At 38.2% G+C, this 18052-nt stretch overlaps 1 protein-coding gene across 1 annotated transcript in view; it reads right to left on the reverse strand.

The window, feature by feature from the left end:
* PAPSS1 (3'-phosphoadenosine 5'-phosphosulfate synthase 1) overlaps positions 1-18052 on the reverse strand; it is a 113290-nt gene that overhangs the window by 56302 nt on the left and 38936 nt on the right. Inside the window, exons 4-5 of the mRNA XM_011989804.1 lie at positions 12993-13131; positions 8275-8393 (exon numbers count right to left, since the gene is read on the reverse strand). Of these exons, the coding sequence (XP_011845194.1) occupies positions 8275-8393; positions 12993-13131 (258 nt within the window). The remainder of the gene's footprint in view (positions 1-8274; positions 8394-12992; positions 13132-18052) is intronic.

The following is an 18052-nucleotide window of genomic DNA, read 5'->3' on the forward strand; positions in this document are numbered from 1 at the left end:
GGGCTGAGCTAACTCCAGATAGCTAGGGTCAAAACTAAATTGAATCACTGGATACCAGATGATATCAGAGATTAAACAAACTGGTTATTGTGAGGAAAAAAGTCTTCAAAAGTCTTACAAAACTAAGCTTGAAAAGGGGATAAAATGTACTTAGCTTATTTTAGAAATAAAGTTGTCATTATATATAGTATAACCCTTTACCACTTAGATTTACATTTTAGGACTTACATAAATCATAATTCACTAGGCAAAATGTGCCTCTTTCAAGGAAAATTAGATAACCCACAAACACCTTTCTTATTGCACTTACACAGAACAAGCATTTCACACTAGCTGGGCACAGGTATGAGCAGTTTATTTCTTTAATGAACATTCTTTCCAACCCAGATAGTGTTGTCTTTGATCTGTTCAAGTACTTTAAAAGTACTCAAGAAATAATCTTTCTAAGGTCAACAAAATGCCCATGCCGCTTCCATTTCTTAATCCCAACTACAGGTAGGGAACAACTGATCAAGGAATGTGAAAGAGAGTCAGAGAAAAGATTCTATTTCAGAAATAAACTAGAAATGGAAAGAATCTGGATACTAGTAAAGGCAGTGTAGTAGAAACATGAGTGTGTAGGCTGCAGAATCAATCAGAACTGTGTGCAAACCTCACTCTCTCTAAGTGAACTATCTGGGAGAAATAACTTCACCTCTGGAATCTGTTTCCTCATCAGCAAAATGAAGATAATTATAAATACTTATCAGTTTCAATGTAAATTGGATGCAACAATGCCACTGCAGTACCTAACACAGGGCCTAACACATAGTAAGAGTTCAACTGATAAGTTACTGTTGATGGTCTCCATCTCTGCCTGTGACGGTTAATACCGTGTGTCAACTTGATTGGATGGAAAGGATACAAACTACTGATCCTGGGTGCGTCTGTGAGGGCATTGCCAAAGGAGATTAACATTTGAGTCAGTGGGCTAGGAAGTGTAGACCCGTTCTTATCTGAGTGGGCACCATCTAATCAGCTACAAGCACGACTAGAATATAAACAGGCAGGAAAATGTGAAAAAAGAGACTGGCCTAGCCTCCCAGCCTACACCTTTCTCTCATGCTGGATGCTTCCTGCCCTCAAATATCAGACTCCAAGTTCTTCGGTTTTGGAACTCAGACTGGGCTCTCCTTGCTCCTCAGCCTGCAGATGGCCTACTGTGGGACCTTGTGATCATGCAAATTAATACTTAATAAACTCATATATATATGTGTGTGTGTATATATATGTGTGTGTATATATATATGTGTGTGTGTATATATATTCCATTAGTTCTGTCCCTCTAGAGAACCCTAATATACTGCCCATGGCATTCTCTTTCAGCACACACGTTTATATATTCTTTTACATAATGCTGGTTAATCTAGGACCCCTAACCTTCACCTCCCTACTCCAAACACATACTCTAAAGCTGCATAGATTTAGTTATTATTTCTTGCTTTAAAGCAACATGGTATGTGATATATTCATCCCCTTCACCTCCCCATCTATATTTAGATTGTACTATGTGTCCTCCCATAGCCCACCTTTGGAAAACCTAGCAAATGTCTTTGTGATAACAATGAAGTTGAATGAACTGAATTTGCTACCCCTGGATAGAGGGAGTTCGATATGAAAAGTACACATTATAGCAAGTCACTTTGCAATGAAGTACAGTGGGCAAATGCACAACTGGCATCTCTAAGGATAAACTTTGAGCTGAATGTCAGGTATTCACTGGTTTCTCCATGTGCCCTAATGCCCACTGGGATTCAACTTGGTGAGAAAAACAACCAAAAGAAAATAAATGCCAGATATAGTTGTGTGTATATGTGTACTTCTTCCTTCAATTGCATTTTAAAATTCTACATCATAGTATAACAGAAAAGAAATAAATGAATCTATATATGGTCATTCTAGTCAATACACTATAAACAAAATAACAGTGGTGAAGACCAAATATTAAGGTCCATGAGGCCGGAATGTTTATTGCTTAATTCACTGCCACATCTCCAGTGTTCACAAAAGTGCCTACCACATATAGCGCCATCGATTAAATTAACTAAAAAAATCAACTAAGTACAACAGAGAAATACGCATGCTTTCATTGGGAAGTGAAGTCATTTATTCAGAAAACCATGTAACAAATATTGAAAAGGAGGGTGACACCAAAAGAAAGCTATCAAATTAAGTAGGCATTTGCATTTCTTCTTTTGTCACCACCCACCTTTAAGATAAAAATTAATAGTTTTTCAAAAGAAAATTTCTCTCTCCTAAATGAACACAATCAGAATCCCTTACTGGATGTAGATTTAATTACATCTCACTTAAGCGTAAGGAGAACACTCCTGAAAGTAAAAGCCAGAGGTGAAAGAAAATGACTGAAATTCTAGATGCAGAATCCAACATGTCCATGAACAAGTTTCTTCATTTCTCTGAACCACTTCAAATGTTTACTGTATGAATAAAATTAAACAACATATGAAAAGAGCTTAACACAAAGACCATTTGGAAAACTACCACAGTAATTCAGGTGAGAGATAGTTGGAAGCTAAATTAGGAAAAAAGGCCATTTCTCCAACTGAAATAAACAGAACAAGTTATTTTAAAAGACAACATACTACATATATATGTCCCTTATAATAAGGACTCAGCAAATGTTAATTTCTTATCTATCCTTCTTTTTCAATGAAACTGTCCAATCATCAGATTGTCTAGCAGGCATAATATAGATTAGTATCCATATGAAAGGAAGAACAATTAGCATAATCATTAATTAGGTACAAATAAATTAGGAGAAAGGCATTAACTAAGACCACAGAGATAAGACAAGCAATAGCACCAAACTATGAAGAATTGTGAACACAAATCATCTCTTCTCTTTATTTTATCTTATTTTCAGTGATGTATTTTATTTTATTTCATTTTTTTATTTCAGACAGGGTCTCACTCTGTCACCCAGGCTGGAGGGCAGTGGCACAATCATAGGTCTCTGCAGCCTCAAACTCCTGGGCTCAAGAGATCCTCCGGCCTCAGCCTCCTGAGTGGCTGGGACATGCCACCACACCTGACTACTTTTTTAAAAAATTTTTCGGAGACAGAGACAGGATCTCACTATGTTGCCCAGGCTGGTCTGGAACTCCTGGCCTCAAGCAATCTTCCTGCTTCAGTTTCCCAAAGTGCTGGGATTACAAGTGTGAACCACCACACCTGGCATACAAATCATCTCAATTCCATAAACAATGGGAAAATCAGTAAGTGTTTTAGAGCAAAAAAGGGAAATGCTTCGACTACACTTTAGAAAGATGATTTTGTGAATATCATAGGATGGACAAAAGGGCACACAGAACTGGAGGTGTGGTAACCAGTTAGGGGAATATGGGATAGTATGATCCTAAAATCACACAGTGTCAATTTACCTTCAGTTTTCAAACCATCAGAGAAAAAAAGCAAGATGCAAAGTCCTGTGCATCACAAATACCACAGGAATCTGTATTTTCATTATACAGAATTATAGTTAAAAACCAACTGAACCCTGAATACAATGTGGATGGAATCCTGGATTGAATCCTGGAACAGGAAGAACGTTAGTGAAAAAATAAGTGAAGAGCTGCAAAATTTTCTCAAAACCAAGTTTTGTTTTGTTTTGTTTCAAGAAAAACTTAAAATTATCCTCCTCCCTGAAGAAAAAAAAGAGCTTATACATAGGGAAAGTGTCAAACCCAAAGGATACTATTCTAAATAGGGCCCCAAAGAAGTGATTACGAATTTAAAGTGAGAAAGATGGGAAGAAGGTGGGAGGAACCTGTGGCATCCAACACAAATCAAGCTTAATAATTCCATAAACATGTCTGAACTATCTGGAATTTATAGTCAATGATTAATAAGCCCCATAAAATTATATAAAATGGTATCTATTAAATATGTACATTTTTCTGAGATTTTATAAAACACTTACGAATCACTAACTAGATATTTTAAAAATCAAAACAAATAATAAAACTGTATAGCCATCCCTCAGTATCTGAGGGGAACTGGTTCCAGGACCCCTTGAGGACACCAAAATCCACAGATGCTCAAGTGATATAAAATGGCACAACATTCACGTACAATCTACACACATCTTCCCATACACTTTACATCATCTCTGGATTACTTATAATATCTAATACAATGTAAACGTTATATAAGTAGTTGTCACATTGTATTCTTTTTAAAATTTGTATTCTTTTTCATTGTTGTATTAATTTTCCTGAATATTCTCAATCCATGGTTGTTTGAATCCACAAATGTGGAACCCACAGATATAGAACCCCAGATACAGAGAGTCAACTTTGTAACACTGATATGGCAAATTTCAAATTAAAAAAAGATAGGCTCAGTATACAAAAAAACTCAAACAAAACTACAATCAAAATGAAAAGGAAAAATACTAGAACTATAGTTTCAATAAAAATGAGATGGATTTAATATCTATGTCTAGAAATAGAATTTTATACAAATTTCTAAGAAAACGATATACAACAGCAACGGAGTAAAACTGAAGAGAAAGGATAAACAATGCATTGAAAACAAAACAGATTTCTAAAGAGAGCATCACCTAATAAATGAAAAGGCCAGCCAATCTACAATCATAAACTTTCTTGAGCCCATTGCAGAACTGAGGTGAAAAAAAGCAGTGAGATGAACTGCTTCCAAGTGACAAGTCCCACCAAGAAAAGACCAGGCACATGAACTGCTTACCTTTAGCAGAACATGGGAGGAAGAGGTGGCTACAATAAAGGTAGGTAAGAGGAAAAGAGCTAAAATGTCTTTAAAACTTTTAAAGGCTGAGTGTGGACTAGTGTGACAGGCTTAGTACAATGGAGGACCGGGGGTACCAGACACAAGGGGTCCTGAACTCACTCACAAGCACGCCTATGGCAGGTGCTCAGAACATAAATCAGGAGGAGGTCTAGAGACTAAAAAGAGTCTTCCTCAGTGGGGCACAGGCAAAAACCTATGCTCACTCACCAGACCCTTCTTTCATAACCACAAAAGCCTTAAGCTAATGAAAAAGGAAAGGAAACCCTCAAACCTTCCCAGGGTCCTCTGTTTCTGGGGGAGGGGTGGAAGCAAATATGGTCTGCCAAAAAGAAGGAGATGAAGGAAATCCTTTTGGGCCCAAGATCCTGCATTCATACAAACCAGGTAGCCAGTACAAAACAGATACAAAACATGCTAATGCATGTGAGGAAAAGAAAACTCCCTTCCAAGCCTCCCAGGGTGAAAGCAGAGATTAGCTGTTACGCAGGGAGAGGAAGAAGCACTGAGAAAAACCCACCTCAAGACTCAGGAGCACACAGGTCACGCCTTAGACTGAAGTTGGGCCAGGAAACTGAGAATCATCACCACTTCCCAGTCATGAGCCTACCACCAAGTGATAAGCCACAGCAGTATGCTGCTGAGAGACGAACAGGAAGAAGACTCTTTCTGTGGTACAGGTATACAGGGAACACTGAGGATGAAGGAGGAACACTAAGAAAAACCCAAGAGCAGGCCAGGCCTCACGCTAAGTACAAGGTAGAAGAGCCCACCACTGCAGAAATTTGAAGCCTGTGATGCAGTAAGAATACCTTCATAAGGAATAAGGACTGCCAAATCCAGATGAGGGCTAAATCAACCTACTACAATAACAGTATGATAGAAAATGAAACATGCCCATGACATAAACACTACCTCAATCTCTACTGTACATCTAGACACAATGTCCAGCATTCACAAAACATTACAAGATACACCAAAAAGCAAGAAAATCTACCCACTGTCGAGAGATATGACAAAGAAATCTCAACAAAATGAGATTCAGAAATAACACACATGTTCAAACCATAAGGCAGGATTTTTCTCTTTTTTTTCTTTGAGGCAGAGTCTCACTCTGTCACCCAGGCTGGACTGCAGTGGTGTAATCTAAGCTCACTGCAACCTCCACCTCCCAGGTTCAAGCAATCCTCAATCTAGTACTTTTTAACTGGGATTAAGTTAAAGGATCTAATGAAAAAGTGGACAGCATGCATGGAGAGATGGAGAATTTCAACAGAAAAATGAATACTGTCAAAAAAAAAAAAAAAGTCAAATAATGAGAATTGTTTTTTAATGATTATCAGAATTTAAAAATTCCTTCTATGAGCATATGAATAGATTGGATACAGTTAAGGAATCAGCAAACTTAAAAATCAGTTATTAGAAATTATCAAAGCTAAAATGTTAACAGAAAAGGGATGAAAGAAACACAGCATCTAAAAACTGTGGGACAATATATTATTTAACATATGGGTAACTAGAGTACCAGAAGAAGAGTGAAAAAGGCAAAGGAAATATTTAACATGATAATGGCCAGGAGTTTCCAAAAACTAATGAAAAAAATATGTATCTACCCAAGCAGGTTGGGGAATTCTAAACAGGAAGAAAAAAGACTTAATTAAATACAAGACCTAGACACATGATATTAAACCCACCAAAATCCAAGGAGTAACAGAAAATCTTAAATTCAAACACGCAAGAAAAATCCCACAGAGGAACAAAGAAAAGAATTACATTATACTTCTCATCAGAAATGAAGCAAACAAAAAAAATGGAACATCTTTAAAGCACTAAAAGAAAAAAAAAATCTGTCAATGCAGAATTCTATGCCCAGTAAAAGTATTTTCTAAAAATGAACAAACAGATGAGAAAGACTGATAAAAAGCCTTTCCCAATTCATTCCCCTGTGCCTCCCAGTATGCCATGGACATAACTGAAATCATGATTTCTAACACACTTCCGAGGAGTTAAACACTCTTATGTCTGTTTCTATCACTTATAATGTAAATTCCTCAAGGATGGAGACACAGCTGATAAATCTTTGCATTACTAGCGCCTAGGACTGTAAAATCTACAGTAGTGGGCTTTTAATCAATGTGTGGTTGATGATGGACGATGAAAGAATGGATGCTGGGACAGCTTTGGAGAGATGAGAAGGAAGCTAAAAGTAGAACAATAGGATTAGAACAAGAGTGCAGAAGTCATTTAAAAAGAAACCTAGAAGGCAGAGATGACGAAGCATAAAACCTCCTGGGATGTCTCAGTGACCTGCAAATAATGATATCTGAACAGTAAATACAGAGAAAAACATCAGAATATATCGATTTATATTATTTATATTTATTCAGCTACAATGTTTGGATAAAATAAAATAGGAAGCAAAGTCCCACATTATCTACCTGGTAGATATAATGTGGAAAAAATCAAAGGCTAAATGTTTATAATATATTCAGACAAAGAAATTTCTTTAAAGTTGTATGTCGAATATATCCAGTAAGACAGACTAGATGAAAGAGGTTTATAAGATACACTAGATGAAAGAGGTTTATTACAGGATTTTGTAGACTAAGAGGAGGTTCAAACTCCAAAACCCACAGTTAGGACAGAATGAGGAAAGATGATACCTCATTTTCTGTGTACCCCTAAGTCAGGACTGAACAGCAAAGGGTGGATGCATGACAAGGTGACAGGGTAATCACTGACCCAAGACCTCTACCCACACAGAGGCCAGATCCTCTCCAACTACAGTGAACTATGTGACCCTCCAACGAAAAGGGGAAAGGGGACTGAGGGTAGTATGGACAAAGCACAAGGGAAAGAAAACTTCTAAAAACCCAGACTAAAGTCTGAAGGAACCCTGCACTTGTTAGTGGGCCTGAGTACCCTGGAGAACATCAAGCCTCTTCATGCCTGCATATGTCCAGGAACGCAAAGCTCCTTATGTCCTAGAAACTTACATCCTCCACAGGTCCCTCTCTAGAATCCACCCACAAGGAGATCAGCATGTTATCACAAGGAAAATGTGGGCGCTCTAAATGTCTAAGAAAACTTAACTACTTTGTATACCTCAAATTGAAAAATATAACACTATCAAGTTACAGGACTGAATAATCATGGCTAGATTTTCTGTTAGGTATTTTTCTGTGGTAAAATTGCTGGTAAAGTACAAGACTGTTTGACTCCTAAGCCTCCTGAGGTTTATACTGATGGGGATATTTCATATACCGCACATTCACGGTGTTCCCCACAACACCTCACACTGACATACAGACACAGAACACCGCTGGCATTTCAAAGCATTTAAAATATAAACGTTACTCAACATTAACACCACCATTTTTTTTTGGAGGGGGAAGATTATGAGAGAGATGTAATTTTTCTCTGATGATTCCTTCTTTCATCTTCTCTTACCCGTTCCTGTAGAAGTTCCACAACTTGCTGGACACAGTCATTTACATCACAGGAGTCTGTTTTCAGCACCAACTCAGGGGCTTCTGGCTTTTCATATTCAGAATCGATCCCAGTGAAACCTGTGAAAGGTACCAGATAACAGAGTAGGGTGGAAAATAAAATTAAAATTGCTTTGTTTTTTCAGCGCAGACCTCTGCTACACTGAAGTTAGTATCTGCGCTGTCCTCCAAGTCACAGGATTATAGTAATGAAGTGTCTTTCTTGGGAGATTTCTAATTAAATTTTTTTTTCCTGTACTGGGGGCCATTTTAAACTGCAAAACTACCCAAAATAGCATAAAAATGTAAAAAATCTGGCACCAAATAGGCTGCACAAAGAAAAACTGCTTATGGTTTGAGAACTAAACCCAGAAGGTAAAGTGCTGCCTCGTCGATTTTCGCTGGGAACTGTGTCAGGTGTGTCGGACGTGTTGCACTGACCATGAAAGTGCCAGGAGTATTGATGTGGAGATTACAAATAAATTTTGTCAAGTAGGCAAGTTCATAAATATCGAATCCACAAATAGTAAGAATCAATTCTACTACTTTTGTCACCTTTTTTCTTTCTTTTTTGTCTTAAAAAAATGCCCAAGTTGCCTGTGAAGATGTACGGAATTAATACCAGGTGATTCAAAGCATCTCAATTTCTCTACAGGACATGGACATAAAACCAAACCTGACAAGATTATTTTCTTCTCAATGCAAAAACAAACACTAAGTCAATCTGTCCAGTATATTCATAAGAATTATCCGTGGACAAATTGAAGCTCTGCAGGCTTCTTCTGCCATCAGATAACAAGTGTTAAGTCAAATCAACTACTATCTGCTTAAACTAGACATAAATAAGGATAGTAAATAGATCACAAAATAAATTACACAATCAAATATAATTTTAGTAATAACCACTATTTAGATTTTTCCTATGGTATATGTGTTACCATATAACTGCTAAGAAAAGAGCAAATAGATGACAATTTCCCAGAGAGGGTTAGCCGAGTTAAAGATAGGCTATTCCTATCTTATACCCCTGACCTTACCTCACACGTAAGTCATTCAAGGGTTGTCTATCTTGGAAAGCCTAGGTCACTCTTAGGTTAGAATGGTATGCATGAATTTAAAATCATTACCATTAATATTAAGAAATGCAGCTAGCAAAAGAGTTCAATAATATATACTACAAACCTACAGCCCACTTATTTCATTTTTTTCTATTTCCTATTTCTAAGCATCCCCTGCAGTCCTGAACTCAAGAAAAAATTTCTGCATTACCAGTATTCCCATTTAGCAGTGGGTCACAAGAAAACGGCTGGGGGAAAAAAAAAAAATCCGGTTAAGAACACTAATTGTTAAGCTCTGATTCTCAAATGCGACGATATACTGGAATTACCAGGTCCCACCCCATGAGATTCTTATTTCACTGGTCTGGAGTACAGCCTTTTCACTGGATTTTTAAAAGTTCCCAAGGAAATGCTTACATGCAGCAAAGCTTGACAAGCACTGGGTTAGAAGAGGTGGCTTAACATTTTAGAAGCCCTGGAGTTCTCCTACTAGATAATTTATCCATAAGTGATTACAATGATAAATGTAAATTCTGAGGAAAAACATTTAAGTAGGTAATAAAAACTATCTTAATTAGTCATCATGAAAATAATTGAGATAACATAATGAATGACACAAGGATATACTGACTGTCCAATAAATGTCATGTAAAGGTCTGTAACAGCCTGAGGCCCTGTGAATATACACAATCTTGTCTGTCCTGGAATGTTTACCATTACAGCTTTGAAACAGAGTTGATAGGGAACTTGTTAAGCACCATTTACAAGTAAAAGCTTTTTAAAAAAATAAGTGACTCTACAATCAGGAACTCCAGCACCTTGGCAAACCTAAATATCAGTGTATGCATACAGACACACACACACACACATTAACCTAAGGAACATTTTATCAACCTCTACTCAGGGGAATACAGTCAATAACTGAGAAAGTAAACAAGAAACTGGACTAATACAAACACACTCCCAGTTATACAGTACAAACTGTAAGAGACTCAAGAGCATTGTGGACAAGGTCTTATTCATCTTTGAATACCTGGCACCAAATATATACCTTGCAAATAGAAAGCTGAGGACTAAACTCTCATTTTTTATCTTGCCCCAATTCCTATCTAAGGGGCCTGGGAAGTCATGCCCTACAAACCATAAATTTTCATCAGATAGGTTTTAATTAACCCTATATATCATGACTTCTTTTCCAACCTGACTCTGGCATAACATTGCAAGACAAGAAGAAAATCAAAACATTTTCCCCAAAACATGTTTCTTTGTCATATTTTGAAATGGCCCTGCAAAGCTGTTTTTTGTGGGGGGAAATTTGTATCTTTAAAGAATCATTATTAACAAAACTGTTTTTTTTTCTTCCAGACCCTCCCAAGAGAGATTAAGATCTGAACAGGAAACATTTGTCATCTATTGGCTCTAAGGGTAGCCACTGTAAGACTTCAAAAGAACTTTGGTCTCCACAATCTTTATCTTAACCTGAACATTCTCTTTCTATCAATCCCAGGTCTTTAGACAAACCCAATCAATTGTCAACCAGAAAACGTTTAAATTCACCTATATCCTAGAAGCCCCCCGACAACCTGGCTTTGAGTTGTCCCACCTTTCTGGACCAAACAAGTATATTTCTTTTATGTATTTGATTGATGTCTCATGCCTCTCTAAAATGTATAAAACCAAGCTATGCCCTGACCACCTTGGGCACATGTTTTCAGGACCTCCTGAGGGCTGTGTCATGGGCCACAGTCAATCGTATTTGGTTCAGAATAAATCTCTTCAAATATTTTACAAGAATTCAACTCTTTTTGTCACCAAAGCATTGGCAAATGTGTGTTGAATATTCCACTCCCACTCCACCTTCTTATCCATCCAACAAGCATTAACTGTGTGTGTCACAGGTATATGCTTTGGGTGATGTACTGTGCTAAATTCTAAACACACAAAAATATTCACTATGATCTCCCTGCTCACAAGCAGCTTACTCCAGCCAGGATGACCAACCTTCCCTCACCAATCCATTCGTGCAAAAACAACAAAACCAACTACAATTAAAATAAGTAAAAGGTTTAGAATTTATTTAGGATCCACCATTTTGCTTTTCTGTGCCAAATTTCTACACAAAGACTGATCTGAAAACTGGCCATTGAGAGAGTAATATGGGAGTTGAAGGGTTAAACAGGTTTTCCTCCAATTGTCCTAAATTATTCTGGTCAAGCAGCCTGCTCTTTCTGAGTCAAGAAAGTAACAGCTTAATGGGGTAGAGGGTTGACAGGCAGGAGTCCCCATCAAGGAACTGATTCTCCATAGTCACATTACCGGAGGTCAGCCTTGCCCATGGAACTAATGTTACCACAGCAGATGGAACTTGACCCAACTGCCAAAGCATTCCCAGGTCCAAATACAGAAGAACCCAGAATAACTGCCATTTTCCTTCCCACTCTATCTTTTTCTTTTCAGGGCCAAAAACTGAATGCCAAAATCTATCATCGAGAGAGTTCCTGGGAGTTCCTGTGACAGTCTCAGGCTATCACATTCCCTGCTGGGAAGGCAAACTTAAAAGTTACCTGCAGGACTCACTGATTCCTAAACAATGCTATCTTTAGTTGTTTGTTGTGTTTTTTTTTTTTTAATCCAGCAAGTCCTTTGTTTCTGTTAACAATAATAGAACAGAACAAGTCAAGGAATGTCTACAAGATAAATACTATGATTGATATCAAAGGCCAGAGCAGAGCTGGGTTCTAAATTTCTCCCTCAATGTCTAAATGTCCACCACAGTTGAAACTCTGGGAAGCGGACCATAAAACCTAAAAAGCGAGGTGTAGAGCTGTCCCTTGGTAATCATGTGGATTTGTTCCAGGACTCCCTGTGAATACCAAAATGTGAGGATGTGCAAGTCCCTTACACAAAATGGTGTACTATTTGCATATAACCTATGTTCATTCTCTTATATACTTTAAGTCATCTCTAGATTACTTATACCTAGTACAATGTAAATATTATATAAATAGATGTTATACTATATTTGTTATTTATACTATTTTTTAATTGCTGTATTATTTTATATTATTTCTTCTGGAATATTTGCAATTCATGCTTGGTTGAAACTACACACGTGGAACCCACAGATGTGCAGGGTCAGCTGTATATATTTTAATAGAATCAGTGATACATTAATTCAATCTAATTCAACAATGGTACATGAAATGAATAAGGGACCATTCCAAGGATTGTAATAAAGTACAAGGCATTATCCTCGTCATCAAGACGCTTATCATTCAGGCATTTTTTCCAATAGCTATGGGATTTCCTCTATTTTCCCTGGAACAAAGAAAGTAGAATTGGTTGCAGCAGGCAACTGACGTCCAACTTAATGTTAAGCACCTAATTTTCTCAAATAGGTTTTCACCAACTCCCGAGTCCCAACTCTGGCTACTGAACAGGATTCCAAAAGGATCAACAAGACTCATTTAGCCCAGCACCAGGCACTGCTGCTATGCCTGAGAGATAGAATAGTGTAATAAGACTACATTCTCTCCTCAAGAAGCTCCAAGTTACTCTAACACTTCCAATCTCTTAGAAAATATCCTAAGCAAAGTGAAACTGGGAAGAAAGTATTACTGACCTTTAATTTCTCCTGCCCGGGCTTTTTTGTAGAGTCCTTTGACATCCCTCTGTTCACAAACATGCAGAGGAGCATCAACAAATACTTCAAAAAATGGTAAACTTGCACCCTCATGAATCTGCCTTGCATTGTTGCGATCCTTAAAAAAATAAAAAATAAAAATAAATTAAAAATGATCACACAAATCAAAAAGGTACTATGTTAATACTACAAATGAGTAAAAAGTGCTTCTCATCTAATTTAGTGGGAAATAGACAAAATTTATGTTTTTAAATATAAACTGAAAAAAACTCCAAGAAATTATTAGGTTAATTCCTATTACTCGTGACAATTTTAAAAGGCATACTGTTCTACTAACCCAGAATACTGGGGAGTTACAGAAGGAAAACAATGAATGCACCACAAACTCTTTCACCCAAATTCTATATGGATCCTGAGCCAAAGCCCAGCTTGAATGCAGGTGTCATCAGGCTTCTCTCTAATGTCACATTCAAACCCAGCCTAAGCTGGCATGAAAACAACTGCACAAGAAAGATTCATTCAGAATCCTGAGGCCAGTTTCTTTGCCAATAGAAGCCCCCTGCAGCCACTTCTCCTCTCTAACACTCCTAAAACTTAACTTTTCTGCTCCTAACTCCCAAATCTCTAGTAACCACCCTTGTAGTTCCCTCTAAACCCGCCCCACTCTGTCCTTTGGAACAATGTTTCCTTCCTAAGTCAATCTTTTCTTCTTTCTAAGTCTTCAAAACCTAATTCTCCCTTTGTTCCACATTTATACTCCATTAACCAAAGAGTAGTTGCCAATATTTTCAAAGTTGGTGCCTGCAAATTCTACCATCCTTTTTCCACACAGCTCATTTTAGCATTTGCCACCTTCCTTGGTCCCTCTGACAATCCTTACCTACTTCCACTCTGACCAGATGGCCATACTTCATGTTTCAAAAAAAAAAAAAAAAACAAATCCCCAAGCATAAGATCTCAATCTCTTCTCTTTCAAGCAAAATCTCGTCTCTGCCATACAAAATCTCTTCTCTGTCATACAAATTTATCTACATACTAATGATCCTTTTCTCCCTGCCACTTCTACCTTCACATATTGGGAATTCCCTTCCCTTTCATGGCCTCCTACAGGACCTTGTTCAACCCAATCTCTCTACTCCACTTGAAATCTTCAGCATTCCCCCTTTGCTGGGTTCCCTGCTCCCCAGCAACAAACAAGTACAAGTACCTTCATCCATTTAAAACAAATGAATGACTAAGGGAAGTGGTGCAGCATGCTTATAGTCCCAGCCACTTGGGGAGGCTGAGGCAGGATGATCACTTGAGCCCAGGGGTTCCAGGCTGTAACACACTACGACTGTACCTGTGAATAGTCACTACACTCCAGTCTCAGTGACAGAGTGAGATCTTGTCTCTAAAAAAATTTTTTAGCATAATGAACTAACAAATCATATAAAAACTTTTCCTTAACAACAGGTACTTTTCAGTATTTAAAATACCAGGCCTCTTTGCTGCTTTCCCACTGTTATGCCTATGGATGCCTATAATGTTATTCCCTGATCTTTCCTAGGCAGACTCCACCTGGGCTCCTCCTACTTCACCCATCCCTTAACACTGGAGTTGCCCACACTCCCACCACAGCCCACTGCTAACCTTACATAGTTCTTGCGCATTTCTCTCAAGTGCCTTCACAGTATAAACTACAACACATATATCAACAATGAAGCTTGAACCCTGAACTCTGTCCTGAAATTAAACACACATGTCCAATTCTTCCTGTGTCCACCTGCATATACCACAGGTGCCAAAAACTAAGCATGTCCAAAACTAAATCCAGTCCCTTTTCTCTCAAGTTTGCATTCTCTCGTATACTTCCCAAATCAAGGAAGACCACACTCCACACCCACAATACTAAGACTGGTTCCTTCCCTTTCCCATACATTAATTCAGTCACAAAGTCCTACAGATGTTAATTCTAAATATTACACCAATCCAGTTTGCAATCTTTCCCTATTCCCTAGTTCAACCTCAAATCTCTTGTCTGAACAACCTCAACGTATTACTGGTCTTCTGGCTTCTAACTTGGATATGCTCAAAGCCACAGTCTACACTGTGGCAAAGGATGCAAATTTGACTATCTTACTCAACTCTTCAGAGACTCCCTGCCACCACTGGGGTAAAATCCAAGTTTCTTAAAGTGAGGCATCAGCCCTATACCTGGCACCACCATTCTCAGTCTTGCACTTGATGCTCTATTAATAATACTTGCTTGGTCAGGCTGTTTCTACCTTAGGCCTCCCCACGCCACAATCCCACCCCTACCAGCAAATACTCAACCCCTCTCTTCTGGATAAACCAATGTGCTTCCTCACAGCACATCTCCATGGTGACCTCCTCCAGGAAGCCTTCCCTGCATGCTCAGGCTGATGAGGCCCCTTGCTTTCTCGGGGTTCTCAGAATACTCACTATATATGATCATAGATCTTATTCCAGTATATTAAAATCATCTCATTAGCTTTACAATGTCAGTGTCTGGAACAGCAATTAAGCTATGATCTTACTATTCTAACTATTCTTTTAAAGGAAAGTGTCACCGAGTTTCTATCCATGGCTCTCATCTTATATACTCTTCTGTATCTAATCATCCTCATCTAGGTTTCAACTAATAAAGTTAATGATTCCTAAATCTAGATCTCAATCCTACACAACTTTCCTAAACTCTAAAACCAATTTCCTAGATGGCCCAGTGGTAATCTCCACTTAGACACTCCACTAGCACTTCAAACATAATCCACCAAAAATGAAATACGCATGTCCTCCCCTCCTATCCTGTACTTCATAACTCAATCATACCAACCTTTATTCAGAAAGCACCATACTTCATTCTGCGTCCACCACCCTACCCCCCCACAATCAGCAATCAAGCAGGAACCAGGTTTTGCTGATGCTACTCAAGCCTCAAGAGCCCTTAAATATGCTCCCATCATTACCAGTCCCATTGCTGCTGCTCGAGTTCACACCCTCTTCCCTGAAGGAGCTGGTGCTACCATAAGCCTCCTGGTTAGTCTCTTACCTCCAGACCATTCTCATTCCAGGCTTCAAGGATGACCTCACTCAAATGCAAACCCAATGACACCAATCTCTGTTATAATCTCAAACTATTAACTCCTTTTGGGGCAAAATTCTTTCTGAACAGTCCAGAAGTCACCACCTAGCCTCTGCAAATCGATCAGCTCCATCTCCCCTCACAATCGTCTTTCATAGCAGTCACAGCAACTTACCTACAGTTTCCCAAAAAAACAAACTGTTCACATTCCATTGAGCATACTGTACTGTCTCCTCTGTCTGAAATAGTTTTCTCCCTCTGGTCGAACTAGTATACTCTGATTCATCCTTCATGACTCATTTCTAGCAGCAGCTCCTCTGTGAATCTTCCATAACACTTTTTATATATATCTACTTCATCACTTGCCTCAAGATACTGTAACTCTTCACATCTCTGCATTCCCACCAGACTACCAACTCCTTAAGAATAGGAACTATCAGGTTTATTTTTAGAACCAATATGCCCAGTTCAGTGGTTGACGTGGAAATACCCAATAAAAATCTCTTGAATGAACAAATATAATCGTGACTGTACAGAAAAATACACATGTCCTATATATTACATGTTTCAATCCAAATATTTTCATGGATTTTCAGATGCCCTAAACATAGTCCAAACCTCATTATTAGTGCCTTTACAGATGAGGTCAACAAAGATTTTGCTCCATACTATGCAATCAAGGAGGCCACAAAGCAGATCAGTACACATTCTTAGAGACCCAGGTGTCTGCTGACAGCTCTCCATAACGGGTATTATAGACCTCCCCCTTTCCGAGAGCTGCAAGATTCCCACCAGAAGGTATAAGAAGGCCAATATCATATTTTTATGAAAACTGTGTATATCCAAGGATTCAGGAACTCTAAATAACTCTTACTATGCTTCTATTAATTAAACACTTTAAACTGACATATTGGCAATGATCCAAGCGTTTCAAGAAATGGTTTTTACAGAATGTTTTAGGACTCCTGCCATGGTTCAATTAAGTGAACCTGCGTAAATAATACTCAATCTAACACTTATCCATAATTCTTACAGGTCAAATCTTGTTTTTTTAAAAAAAAAGTCCAAGTAACCATCAAAATGTATGATACAGTACTAGAATTGTGCTAATATAATTTATTACATTTATTGAATAGTTATTACATGCCAGGCACTGTGCTAAGGCTTTAAATACATGACTTACCTAATCTTCAGAGCAACCCTATGTTGCAGGCATTACTTGAACTGAGGAAGGTTAAGCGTGCTGGCCAAGGCCACAGCAGCAATAACTGGCAGAGCTGAGATTTCAGCCCCTTTGTTTCTTTGGAGTTTCAACTCCAAAGACCCTGCCTCTCACCTCTATACTAACTCGCTTATTCACTGATATCAGGGCTTCCCAAGGGAGTATGCTATTGTCCAACAAACGCTAATCATATAGTATGGTCCAAGAGCCAGGCTCGGCATCAAGATTACAAAGTAAGTAAGACGCGGTCCCAGCTGTCAAGGAGACAGTGGAGTTTTGAGGCAGCATAGCATCTAAGCTCAGGAGATGCACTATCTGGGTGCAAACCCTTGCTCTTCTACAAGTATAGTGTGTGATCTTGGGCAATGCACACCTTGTTTCCTTGTCTCCCCACTAGGAGACAAGAATTACTTTAGTTAATTCACAGAAAAGCACTCTAGCAATTACCAGAACACAGTAAAGTGTTCAATAAATGTTAATATTATTATCACTACAGCTACTATCAGTATCACCAGTGAACTGAGTTTTTAAAAATAACATATGCATACCTACAACCATCTGATCTTTGACAAACCTGACAAAAACAAGTAGTGGGAAAGGATTCCCTACTTAATAAATGGTGCTGGGAGAACTGGCTTGCCATATGCAGAATATTGAAACTGGACCCTTTCCTTACACCATATGCAAAAATTAACTCAAGATGGATTAAAGGCTTAAATATGAAACCCAAAA

The sequence above is a fragment of the Mandrillus leucophaeus genome, unplaced genomic scaffold (genome assembly GCF_000951045.1).
Source record: "Mandrillus leucophaeus isolate KB7577 unplaced genomic scaffold, Mleu.le_1.0 Scaffold364, whole genome shotgun sequence".
NCBI lineage: Eukaryota > Metazoa > Chordata > Mammalia > Primates > Cercopithecidae > Mandrillus > Mandrillus leucophaeus.